The sequence below is a fragment of the Tupaia chinensis genome, unplaced genomic scaffold (genome assembly GCF_000334495.1).
Source record: "Tupaia chinensis unplaced genomic scaffold, TupChi_1.0 Scaffold000206_1, whole genome shotgun sequence".
In the NCBI taxonomy this organism is placed as follows: domain Eukaryota; kingdom Metazoa; phylum Chordata; class Mammalia; order Scandentia; family Tupaiidae; genus Tupaia; species Tupaia belangeri.
This window is the reverse complement of record NW_006159681.1, coordinates 2,333,776-2,346,814: the sequence shown is the minus strand read 5'-3', so window position 1 is coordinate 2,346,814 and position 13,039 is coordinate 2,333,776. Positions and strand designations below refer to the sequence as shown.

Here is a 13,039-nt window from a genome sequence, read left to right as displayed (position 1 = left end):
TTCAACACACTGATTTCAAATATTTTAGGTAAAGAAATGGGATACTGGATCATAAGGAAGCTCTATTTTTCATTTTCTGAGAAACCCTCATAGTGTTTTCCATAATAGTGGTACTAATTTAACTCCCTGACATTAGGCTACAAGGGTTCCCTTTCATCCACATCCTTGCCAAAACTTGTTATCTTTGGTATTTCTGAGTAGCTCTTTTGACAAGTATGAGATGAAACTTTGTGTGGCTTTATTTGCATTTCCCTAAAAATTAGTGATGTTGAGTTTTTTTTTTTTTTATCATGAATCTGTTGGCAATTTGTGTGTCTTCTTTGGGAAATGTCTATTTTGATTCCTTGTCCATTTTTATTTAAGTACTATTTTATATGTGGAAATAGTGTTTACAATATTTGACATACTATGTTAAGCTTCCTGACTGTTTTCTGTTCTATAACTTGTTTTCCCATTCTCTTAGCTATGTTACTAAGTTCTACTTAAAAAATGTCCCCAGACAAGGCTCAAATTCACCTCCATCTCCAGCTCCAACTCTTTTAAATAAAAAAGTTCATAATATTCTCCATGTTCTCCTAGGAAGCCTGGACTTATTCTTTTTTATTTAAACAAATAGTGTTAATCATCCATTAATATCTTGTTTCATCCACATGATGAAAAAATTTCAAGTAGAAATCACTGGGCACTTCAAATATATAGAAAATATTTTTGCCCTATTTCTACCTAATTCAGTAGGTATTTAATATTTTTATATTCATTTAGTCATTTTGCGTGACTCAGAAATCAGTCAATTTTATTTGACTCAGAAATCATTTATTTTACCTACTTGAATCCTCATACAATTTTTGAAATACAGGAAAGAGATGACATATCCCTCTTTAAAATAATAAGAGGCTGAGATATCAATTGACTTTGTCAAGGCCATGTGTCCTGTGGAAGTACTGAGACTAGAATTGGGATTCTGCTCTGAACTGCTGGACTTTTCTTTTTCTTTTCTTTTCTTTTCTTTTCTTTTCTTTTCTTTTCTTTTCTTTTCTTTTCTTTTCTCTTTTCTCTTTTTCTTTTCTTTTCTTTTCTTTTCTTTTCTTTTCTTTTCTTTTCTTTTCTTTTCTTTTCTTTTCTTTTCTTTTCTTTTCTTTTCTCTTTTCTCTTTTTCTTTTTTTCATTATTCTTTTTGGGGATTCTGCTCTGAACTGCTGGACTTTTCTTTTTCTTTTCTTTTCTTTTCTTTTCTTTTCTTTTCTCTTTTCTCTTTTTCTTTTTTTCATTATTCTTTTTGATCAAAAAGAAGAGATTCTGTGTAATGTCATTCCAATGAGCTTGCCTCATGAGTATTATTAAATACTCTTTACTTTTATAAAATGTTAAACATGGCTGCAAATTCTTTGAAAAACCTGCATTCAGAAATAGACTACAATCTCTCTCCTTAAATCTGGTCTAGTTGGTGATCATCTTGATCAATAATGTATGGTAGAGAAGACATAATGTCTGCTGTGGAAATGATTTTGAAGACCTTGAAGGTAGTTCATCTTCCCCCACTTGTTCTGAGACACCATGTGAGGCTGAATACATAGTAAGGATGCCATGTTGAGAGAAGCCCAAGCGAACTATGTGGATAGTCCATTTAAGGTTGAAATCCTCCTTAGAGAGAGAATCTATGACTTCTCTTATAGATGGCAAATCAAAATCCAGCAAAATTCAAACATTTGTTCAAGGTAGGAGCTCAACTACAGACCCTCTCATTGAAAATATATTTCTAGATTTTGCATCCATTGCTCTTTAGACTTTTATGCTCTCCTCTGGGAAAATGAGCTTCCTCTTCTACATATTATAATGTGGGGGCAATTGAGACTTGGATTGGGAGGACCTCAGTGGCCAGGAAGAAGCAGGTGGGCCCTGACAACTGTCGGACTTCAGTGAAGATACTGGCCACACTCACTTCTTTGTGCTTTTACTAAACAAAAAAACAAAAACAAAAACACCTGGCTTACCTCCTGCCTTTTGCACTTTTCCTTGTGCTGTTGAGACTTTTCCTTCTCTATTATAAAATTAAAACCCACTAAAATTCATTTGCATAAAACACTGTTAATAAAATAACTTTCCTTTTTAGTCTATATTACCATAGCGATTGCCTAGAAAATGTTAAGTAATGCCAGCACTTGAGGCACAAATCTCTATAATTGAGAAATTTAGCTTTGGTGAGTGAGCATTTATGAGCCATTCTCTGTGTGCCCAGCAAGGTGCAAATGAAGTTCTCTGAATATTCACATAAATTGTCAATGAATATGCCCTCTACTTTATACAGACAAGGACAGTGAGACACTGAGGGACACAATTTGTTCATGGTGACACAGCCTGTGGGTGACATCTCTGGGGGACCCATCGATGGTGTTCTCCCCTCCTCACCACAGATCACTGTAAAATGAAGCTCTGGATCCCTTTTCTTCAGGTGTCCAGTAAGATGCAAATGGTAACAACTGAGTAAATTCCACAAGCTAAGGGCAGGAAAATGAGCACCGCTCACGCATGTTCAAAACAGAAAATTACAGTATGTGCGGCAGAAGCATGGCATTGCCAGCACATGAGCTTCCTGTCTGCAGACTTGTTAGCAAGTGTAGACCTCACAGTGGCCTGGCCACTGGGACCTCGGGTGCAGTGCTGAAACTTTTTTTTCCTTTTGTTAAGATTCAGTTATTTTTTTCCCCCTTATCTCTAGGTTGGAGTTAGTCCAATTCATCTTCAGTGTTGTTATAGGAGCTACATTCAGGTATGACGTGCTTTTAGAGTGAAAGGCACAGTGTTTGGCACGTCTGAAGTGCTGGGCGAAGATTGCCTAGTTAGTGTTACTACCACATGGCAGAAGGGCATAGGCCGGAGGTGTCTATGTGGTCAAGCCATGGGCACTTGTCCAAACTGAGCTATCAATGGAATGGCCATGAAGACAGAGAAACGTAGTAGGACTTAAGCCTGCCTAAGAGCTAAGCAGAAGTTTGAAACATAAGAAAAATACATAGGAGGAATAACTGATCAGTGTGGGCAGGCAGGGAAGGTGGGAGGCAGACGGCAGACGGGTGAGTAATGCTAGTAGTGGGGCATGTGGGTTTGTGTGTATATGAGTGTTTGTGTGTCTACGTGTGCACATGCGATATTAGGGTACATATTGGGAAAGGATAGTCACAGCTTTTCCTGTTGAAGAGAGGTCAGAACTGCTCCCGGAGGATATGCCAGCATGTTTCCCATTTTGACTGGGACAACAGGGATTGGGAAGGGAAATCCACTGTAAATTAGAACTGTTGCAATGATATAAGTGGCCAGCAAACGTCAATGTGACATGCACGTCCGTTGTAGAAACATGTCATGCTGCTTAATAAGAAAATGCTGCATATGGATGTACCCTCAACTGAGAATATTCACTTTCATTTGTTCTTGGAAAAGAGCTCATGAAATTTGAAAACTGTATGGGAACAGAGACCCCAGAGACATTAAGCCAGCCATGTGTGGCTCTCTTTGGACTCGTTAAAATGGTCTTCTGAAGTTTGAAGGTTTTGGGCAATTGGTTTCTCAAAGACTTGGCTTAATTTTCAATTGGGGACACCTCACACTTAATCTTCCATTTTATTCAAAATAAATGAAAAGAAATTAGAAGATACCTTGCTGAGTTTGTGCTAGGATAACACATAAAATGGGATTTACACTGTCACTTAATGGAAGCTGTTAGATGTCATTTAATTGGATTTTGCAGAATATATTTTTATTAAACTTGAAACAAAATGAATGTTATTATTATAGATGTTAAGTCTTAAATTGGCCAAAATATTTTCTATTATTGTGGAAAAAGCTGAGCTTTAGACGGACACCAGAAATTATTACAAACCTCCATATCAACACCAGTTTTATCTGAAACTTTAATGTTTTTTAAAAAATAGTTCTTTGCCCACTGACCATCTAACTGTTAGTGAGTGTGTTTACTGAGCTTCTCTGTGATGTAAAGAATATGATGAAAACATATTATAAGGTTAAATTTCATCGTTGTCTTAAATAAACATTTTCTCTTTGATTTTAAATACACAAGTATCTAAAAGCTATAGTTAAGTTTATATAATTATTTTTCAATATTTACACATGAAAAAGCTGGGATAACTTTTAAAACAATTTCTGTCATCTTAAAATAAAGCTATATTGTTTTATTGCCAGCCATTTTATGAACCGGCTAATAATTAGAGAGTTTTTACTAGAGACCACATAGTACTCTTGCACACTGAAGTACGTATCATTATTGCATCTTCATTAACCCCATTTAAGAAGCAGTACTAAAGCATATAGAAGGTGAGTGACTTGTCCAAGGTCACTTACTTCATTAAAGTCCTCTAGAGATGACCTCGCTAGCCACTGTGCTATGCTGTTTCATGTCCCACATATGCCTTTGCAGAGTACATCCCGGGAACAGACTGTCCTGCTCACATTCACTGGGAGCGGTCTTAATTATTTCCCCATGCAATTCTTAAGTAAATGTCTTAGATCATAGTTTACTCACTAATGACCTACATTTTTCTCTCTCCTTTAAAACAATTTTGGAGACATTTTTGCTATAGGGAATGTGAGCTCACTAAAGAGACAAAGAGATAGAAAGTGAGAAATCACCCCCCACACACGCACCATGGGGGATGGCCATGCCACAATCCCCTTCTCCTCCATTCTCCTCCTGGGATCTTGGGCACACATTCACACATGCCCAGTGTGTGTTTCAAGCTGATAGGTCTAGGACTTGAACTGTAGTCAGCAATGGGGGAGTCCAGTGACATAACCATTACACCAGCTGCTGGTCCCTTGTCTCTATTTTATAGCACTGATCCAAAGAACACAGTCTGATTCTTTGGGCTGTATGTGCATTTGTTACATGAAAAGATTCTATGCTGAATCATTCTGACTAACCTTTGAAATCTACTGTTTGCATTTAAGAAAACTACTTTTGTAAAGCTTTCTATTATTCAGTTCAAGAACTATAAATTAAAAATATTAAATTTTTCAGCATGGACGTTGTGCTCTTTTTGTTAGATAGCCATTTTTCTTTCTTTTAGGTATCAACTCTAATCTGGTCAAGGAGGTGTAATGTACATATGTAAGAAATGTATTTTCTGAAGTACCATCTTGAATGTTCACAACCAATTTGAAGGAAAAGGAACATGATATAAATTAAATTTTTACTCTTATGTTGTGTTACAGCACTGCTGATTAGACAAACTATACATTGCTTTCTCACCAATTCCACCTCATTTGTGTATTTATGCAGAAATATGCATTTTCTCATATCCACAGGTGTGTGTGTTTCAAGACTAAATTTTCTTTAGAATCCTGAAAATGAACAACAGTAAGGAGTTGATGAAGTAGGATCAGAGGGCCCACTTCCATTATTGACCATGATAATTTGTCTGATCGAGCTTGTGCTGGTTCATTACAATCAGTGTTTAGCAGTGACAAAAAACTTCACAAGTACGAGACTGACGTTTTCCCAGCAGGGAACGGGCCATTGTCAGTAATCATGAAGGCTCTTGTCTTATTATTAATATTGATAATATTGAGCAATGGAACCATGAATAGAACTCTGAAGAATGAATTCACTTGCAGTTATTTTTACTAGCTATTTTATACCAGTTTCAATCACAAATTACACACTTAAACTTTTCCTAGGATTTCTTAAAGTACTTCAGTATACTCAGAAAATGAACTGAAAATATGTTTCAAGTATCTGTGTACCATTCATTAGAGTGTAGTGCTTCCACATTCTTTGTATTTTCAGTTGTGGAAAACTAATTCTTACTTTTTTTTTCATTGCTGATTGAGAGTCTTATAAAATATTGGTGAGAAGAATGCTTTCACTGAAATGGCAAACCAACTTCTGAGGATGGAATCCATTTGAAAGGCTTTCTTACTCCTTCAAAATTTATAAATGGTTGTAGGGTCTTTGGTTATAAAAAGGGTTATCATATTTTATATACTGTAAGATGTCATCAGTTGTAAAACAAAACACGATTTTATGGAGCACCGTGAAGGAAGAGTGCTGCTGATGAGCCAGCCTGTAACTCACATTTGCTTGAGAGATGCTAAAACGTAAATGTAAAAAAAAATAAAAATATGCATTTTGGAACTTATGCACTGTGATAGAATATGCCAATTCATGAGATTAGACAAAAACAAAAACCATACGCTAGTACTAGTAGTAGTTGGAATGGTTTTCTGATCAAGTATTACCCTAAAAGGCAAATTCTAGGCACTGTTTAAATTCATTGCACACAAAGCTGGCTCAGTCTCTTTCGGTCCCCTTTCTCCTACATTCATCTCCTCATCTACTTTTCTCTGAAATGGGTACACCATTTGAAACACTTTTATATGTCAGTAGGGCAGTTGGTAGAGTAAAACAGTGCTGTTCATCCAAAATGTCTTTTAATCTTATAATACAAAAGGAAATAAGGGCATTTATTTTTAAATAATTGTTCTTTAAAATGTTTATAATTCTTGGTACAGTAAGATTTTTGTTGTTTATTTGTTAACTATGTGAATATGACTTGCATTTTTTCCTTATATTTCTAGGTTTTAAAAAAAATATTTATGAGAGAGAAAGATTTTTAGATTTTCATGATCATGCATCATCCTCCTGCTCCAGTCTCTCAGCAGCTAGGATGACAGACCCTCTCCACGTCCCCACTTGTTCAAGGACGGGCTGTAGACTGACCCCGGGCCTCATGGGGCCACAGTCTCTGGGTAGTAGCATTCCAGCAGCTTGAGCTCCAGTACTGGGCCTAGTCCTCATATTTCTAAAAATAAAAAAATATAGCAAGTACAATAGCAAATAATAGAGAAAGAAAACACTTACTAGTTTTCAACAAAAAAGAAAGATTTTGTCATTTCTGTTTTCAGTCCACCAGAGTGTAGAAAAATCAGATAGACAGCTTTAAGCAGCAAGCCTTTGGGTGAGTCCTGCTGGTGGTGGTTTTAAGGCATTAAACACAGTTTTGCTACTTTGCTGGTATTTCAGTAAGCGCTCATGCTATTTGTCTTTAAATCAAGCATAGTGCTTGTCTGGTGAGCGGAAGACAAAAATTACAGTGAAAAACGAGCATCCTAAATGCTGCTTTTTTAGAAAAGGATGCACTGTTTACAAAAAATAGAGACACTGTATCTCTGGTTACATAAAGCTGCTTACCTATAAACACATTTTTAAATAACCCACCATGTTTGAAGCTTAGAAGTTTCTAATGTCAACCTCCTTCTTCCTTTATTTGCTTATTTTTGAAAGCTATCAGGAAAACCCTGCTTTCATCTTTCATTCATGCCTTCTTAGTTATTCTTTACCTGCTGGAAACGTCTAACATCTATAAAGCTGAAGAGCATAAAAAGTGAATTAAAAAAGAAAGCTTTCATGTCATTTGTAGGTGAGTGTTTATACATGTGAGTAATAGAGCCATGAAAATCCCAAACTGGGGGCCAGCAGGTGGTGTGGTGGTTAAGGTACTGGACACTCCCACATGGCTGACCATGGTTCGAGTCCTGGACCTGGTGACTTGTTTTCTCCCATTCCCTCTCTTTCTCTCTGTGTCACTCTTTGGTCAAGTGAAAATAAATGAATGAATAAATAAAAATTAAATTGATCATTCTTTTTATTTTTTTAAGTCCCCAAGTGGATCATTTCAGGATGTCTGAGGCCTTATTCTCTATGATTTCAGCCCCTGGTCCATCTTGGTGAACCAACTCATACAGGTGGGTTTGCGACATAGCTTCTGAAGAATGGCTTCTTCCCAGAACAGTGGAAACTCCCCTTGGTTGTGTTGTGTGTTAGGCAAAGCATATACTGACCCTTTGGCAACAGAATTCAAAAAACTCTCTAACAACAAAGATCAAGGCCTGAAGATGGCTAGCAATTATGTCACTGGATTCCCACATGTCTGACTGTGGCTCAAGTCCTGGACCCAGTAACTTCCATCTCACACTGGGTATGTGTGCATGCATGCCCAAGATTCTGAGAGTAGAAGGGAGGAGAAAGGATTGTGGTGTGGCCATCTCCCTAGGGGGTGATTTCTTGCTTTCTGTCTCTCTCTGTCTCTCTGATGAGTACATGTTCCCTATAACAAAAATCCCCACCCCCAAAAGAAAAAACCACACAACAGTGATCTCTGTGGAATGGAGACACGCGCTATAGGTGCCATGTTGTTTACTCTCTGGAATCACTTCCTCAGATAGTCAAGGATTTGAATGTTAGTAATCTTTCAGTAATAGCTCCAATTTTAAATGTCTTACCCTAGTTTATTTCTCCTCAAAATAAAACTCCTTTTAAATGAAAACTGGCTTGGGATTTTAAAAATTAAGAAAACATGGAGCTGACTTAAGATGGCTATCCCTTTTCTGCCATGGCTGTGTTCTGATTCTCACGTGGAGGTAGCGATGAGAAGCTATAGCTACACCTGTAGACACAGGAAGGGAAGGGCGTCTCCTGGACCACAGAAGGCGTTCCCTAGGGGGTTTGACCGAGGAGCTTCCAGTGTGTTGACTATCCAAGAAATCAGTTAGACGCCATTCTCATAACATGAACAACCCAAGCACTGTGTTTGATTGTGTATCAAAATTTAGTGACGGTGGTCCACATTTAATGGCATATTGGAGGTCGTGTGGGCCACTGGGGGCTGGATCCTGAATGGTGGGAATCAGACACACCTGGCACATGTGCGTCCAAGGTCCTGAGGAGCTAGAGGGCTGGGGGAAGGGGACTCGGTGTGACAAGACCCTGTCGAGGATGTTGCTTCTTTTCTCTCTCATGCATGCTTGTGCTGTACAGCATGAATTTAAACAAACAATGGTGCTATCTTACCTGCAGTTACTTTAAGGCATGGACAACTTTTTGATATTTCAAGGACTCAAAGGACATGAGATAATCTTGCTCTGGGCAGGAAACGTGATTTGATCCCACAAAATTCTGGGCTATTTGAGAGAACAAACTTAATGCTCTTGTCTTACATCCTCTTGTATCATCCTACAGGGCACCGGGCACAGAGTAACCACTTCAAAAACTTGTGAGTGGTTAATAAATAGCTAACCTCAATCTAAAAATGTTTTGAGTTGGTGAAAAATAATTCTTTCATTATCTTTCTCATGAAAGAAATTAAAATATCACTTTACTAATTTAGGGGTTTGTTTGTACAGTACTCTGTTTACAGGCAAATGTAAACATTTCCAAGCATCATGCAGAACAATAATGCTATCTCTTTTCTAGATAGCAGATTCTTTAAGAATAAAAATATGGCCTAATTTAGATTACAGAGATATATCAGAATATGTTTTATTCATACAGTCCCCAAGAAGAAGGTTATAAACATGGACAAAACAAGGTTTTATAAGTATATAAAGATCGCTTTGAAGCTTTTCCCTTGGGCTAGCCCTGTAGCCTTGTGGTTAAAGAAGCTGGATGCCACAGGACTGACTATGGTTTGAATCCTGCAGCTGGTGGCTTTAAAAACGCACCCAAATGCCCCAAATCCTGACAGGATGGAGAAACAAAGAAAGGACAGTGGTGTGACCATGCCCCATTCAGGGACAGTGCTGTCTCTCTTTGTCTCTGTCTCTGACAATTAAAAAAAAGGAAAGAAATCTACCTATTGAGGCAGTATTTCTCATTCATTTGTTTATCTATAAAGCCAGTGACAGCTTTAAATCTCGTCTCTTTAAGAGGATAAAGGCAAATGCTGCAATTGCCTAAACAACTGTTGAGTTATTCATTGCTGAATTGTTCCTTTGTAACTGAATCTTATAATATCTTTAAATCGCATGAAAATATACGAGCATTTTGAATCTGATCAATATTAATCTCACACAGCCAAGGCTTAAAACTGGAAAGCCAATTAGCAATGCCCTCTTTTTATTTTGTAGTAGCTACATTATAAATGAAATGCAACACCTCTGTATTTTAGGTGGGTTTTTGGCATTGTTCCAACTCCCAAGTTACACTTTTGCTTACTTTGTAGCACAGGCCTACTTTCTAGAACTTGTTAAGAGCTTTGTGCATGTAAAGAAAGTATCTTGAAAGACCAAGAATCTGGGAGACCTAGAAACCTTTCATTATGGTCCTAGAATTTTGGGAACTTGGGCAGTTATCAAGTTAAAGTAGTATACCCTTAGAAGATGTAAAAGATAAGCACAGGGATCAGTAGATGGTGTGATGGTTACATCACCGAACTCCCACATAGTGGACCGTGATTTGAGTCCTGGACCCCAAGGCTTGAAACTCATGCTGGGCACATGTGTACGCATGCCCAAAATCCCAAGAAGAGAATAGATGAGAAGAGACTGCAGCATGGTCATCCCCTGGGCGGGGATGGTGGGGGAGATTTCTCATATTCTGTTTGTCTCTTTATGTCTCTCTGGAAAGTGGATGCACCCAATTAAAAAAAAAAATCTCTCACTAACAACAGCAACTAAAAAAGACATGGCGCAATTTTTACTAGCATTCACCCTCAGAAAATGGTAGTGAAATCATGGTTGAAATTACAGCAAATGCTCCATTAACACATCTGCACCAAGGGATGCAGTCTCGTATTCTGTGCTGTCTATAGAGCTCTTGTTGAGCCTGACGGAGACTGCCGTTGGAACTTCCACTGCTCTTTCCTTGCAGCTCTGAGAGTCAGTACCCACGTCTGTCGTGTGCACTCAGTTTTAGTCAGTATGAGATCATGGATATTCACCCCACTGTCTCCAAGCTTTTATTCTTTACTTGGCTCTACGCTCTAGACTTGCTTTTTAATTGCATAGAACATGCTAAACACACATCAACAGCTCATGTGAATGATATTTTGTTTTGTAAATTTTGGGGCACAAGATTCTTAGACATACTTGAAAGTATGAGCTTGATCTGTTTCTCAGTACTTTATAGATGAATGCACAGAAACCTCTCTCTCTCTCTCTTTTCTTTTTTTTAGAGGTTTTTGCTTTAGGGCACATATGGGTGGGGTGAGACAGATGGTGAGAGAAAAAGTAAGAAATCACCCTCTGGGAGGATGGCCAGGTTGCAATCTCTTCTCCTCCATTCTCCTTCTGCAATCTTGGGCACATGTGCACACATGCACACACACACAGTGTGAGTTTCAAGCTATTGGGTCTGGGACTTGAGCCACCATCCTCCATGTGGGAGTCCAGCACCATAAGTTCTCTGCCATCTGTTGGCCCCCAGAAACCTCTTAACAACAGAAATTAGTAAAACTACTGTATCCCTGTGCTACAGATCAAGGAAAACCAGGTACTTAGAGGTTAAATAATTTGCCGAAGACTGTGCAGCAGGTAAATGGTATGACCGGGATGGGAGCTCAGGGCACAGACGAGGAGCTCTCCTTTATGGCAGGCTGTCGTGGTTGCATGAAAGAGCTTTCAGAATTTCCATCATGAAAATATAATTTAGATCACTCTGCTGATTAGCCTGTCTAAACTATATGTGAAGAACAACTGTTAAACAACAGTAAGTGACATCACCATTGATAACTTTGGTTGAAAATGAGGGTCTGTAGATTGCAAATACAGGCTAATAATGAACTTGGGAGATGCTGTAGTTATTTGAAATTTGATATTTCTATTTTATCACCTGATTTAATCCAGAAGAAAAATGTCATATTAATTAGATAACTCTTACAATGGTTAAATATAACCCAAATCTTTCGTGAATATATTTCATTACATGTCTAAGCAACCCCCTATGTATGATTTTTAATCAGTTTCACTGTCACATGTTAATGATCTACAAATGCTTAAACTACTCATCCGTTCTCATGGAGGGTCAAATGTCCTGTGCAATCCTGATTTGTTCTTGACCCCCTGGGGTTTTAGGAAGTCTCTTTTAATTACATGCAATCATATGCTGGATGGAGAGATACAAATATATATGCACTATTGATAAAATTAGAAATGCATTAAAAATAAACATTAAGAAGAACATAATTATCATTTGTTGAACTACTTCGCTTTTTTATTTCAAAAAGGAGAATGTTTCCTTATAGCGCAAAATACTAAATAGAATTTTAAAAATCAAAACAAATATAATACTAATTAATAAAATTTCATCATTTTAAACTGAAATAGACTTACTGATATTTTCCACAATATCAGCTGTGCTCTCATGGATGAAATCTCATGCCTTTATGAATTTCAAAGAAAGGCTATGCATCCCTTACAATTGTAATTAATAGCATACTATTGTTTGCCCTTTTGACAAGTAGAAAATTTATACTTTTTTTCAGCTAGTTATAAAATTTATTACTTTAGATTTCTTACTGAAATCTTTCTCAGCTTGACCCTGGAAGTATTGTACCAGCTCCAGGACAGGACAACAGACACGGTTCTCTGCTGGTGCACAGTCTAGTCTGCAAACATTTTGTTATTGGCTCTGAAATATAGACAGAAAGAGCTAGGTGTTTCAGAGCACCTAGGCTAAGATAAAAACAACAAGTGCAAGACTTTTTGGTAGGAACTTAGTTTTCCCAGTGGCTGCGGGCCCTCATTTGAATCTGAGATTGTGCAGCCATATGCCAAGATATGCAGACAGCATTATTCAGACATTATTCTCTCTGCATTCCACCCCTTTTGGGATAACCAAGGCAAACGCCATACAAAGGTACACCCCCAGATCACAGCTCTCGCAATTAGTGGCCACACACAACTAATTATGAGAGATGAAAATATGGGCCTTGCAACTTGGTAACAGGAAGGAGCCTTGGGGTCTGAGTAGGAACAAACACCGAGGTACTGACACAAATGGACTCACATATACAGGATGCACGTCAGCCCTCAGTAACATTCATTGGCAAGTTGTCAGGTGACAGAGGAAGGAGCCTTACCCGGGCCTTCTGCTCCATTTCTAGCATTAATCTCTCGTGTTGCTCTGCTATGGCCAGTGTCGCAGAATGGACCTTCTGATAGATCATTTCTCCTTCCCTTGTTTGAAAAGTGAATAGTCCTTCTCCTGTGTCACACATTCTGTGAGAACAGAGATATGGAAAGAGATGGGTCT

General features: G+C 38.0%; 1 protein-coding gene across 1 annotated transcript in view; it reads right to left on the bottom strand.

Annotated features, from left to right (window-relative positions):
• DOK6 (docking protein 6) overlaps positions 1 to 13,039 on the bottom strand; it is a 293,919-nt gene that overhangs the window by 93,331 nt on the left and 187,549 nt on the right. Inside the window, exon 6 of the mRNA XM_006147231.1 lies at positions 12,867 to 13,005. Coding sequence (XP_006147293.1) covers positions 12,867 to 13,005 — 139 coding nt within the window. The remainder of the gene's footprint in view (positions 1 to 12,866; positions 13,006 to 13,039) is intronic.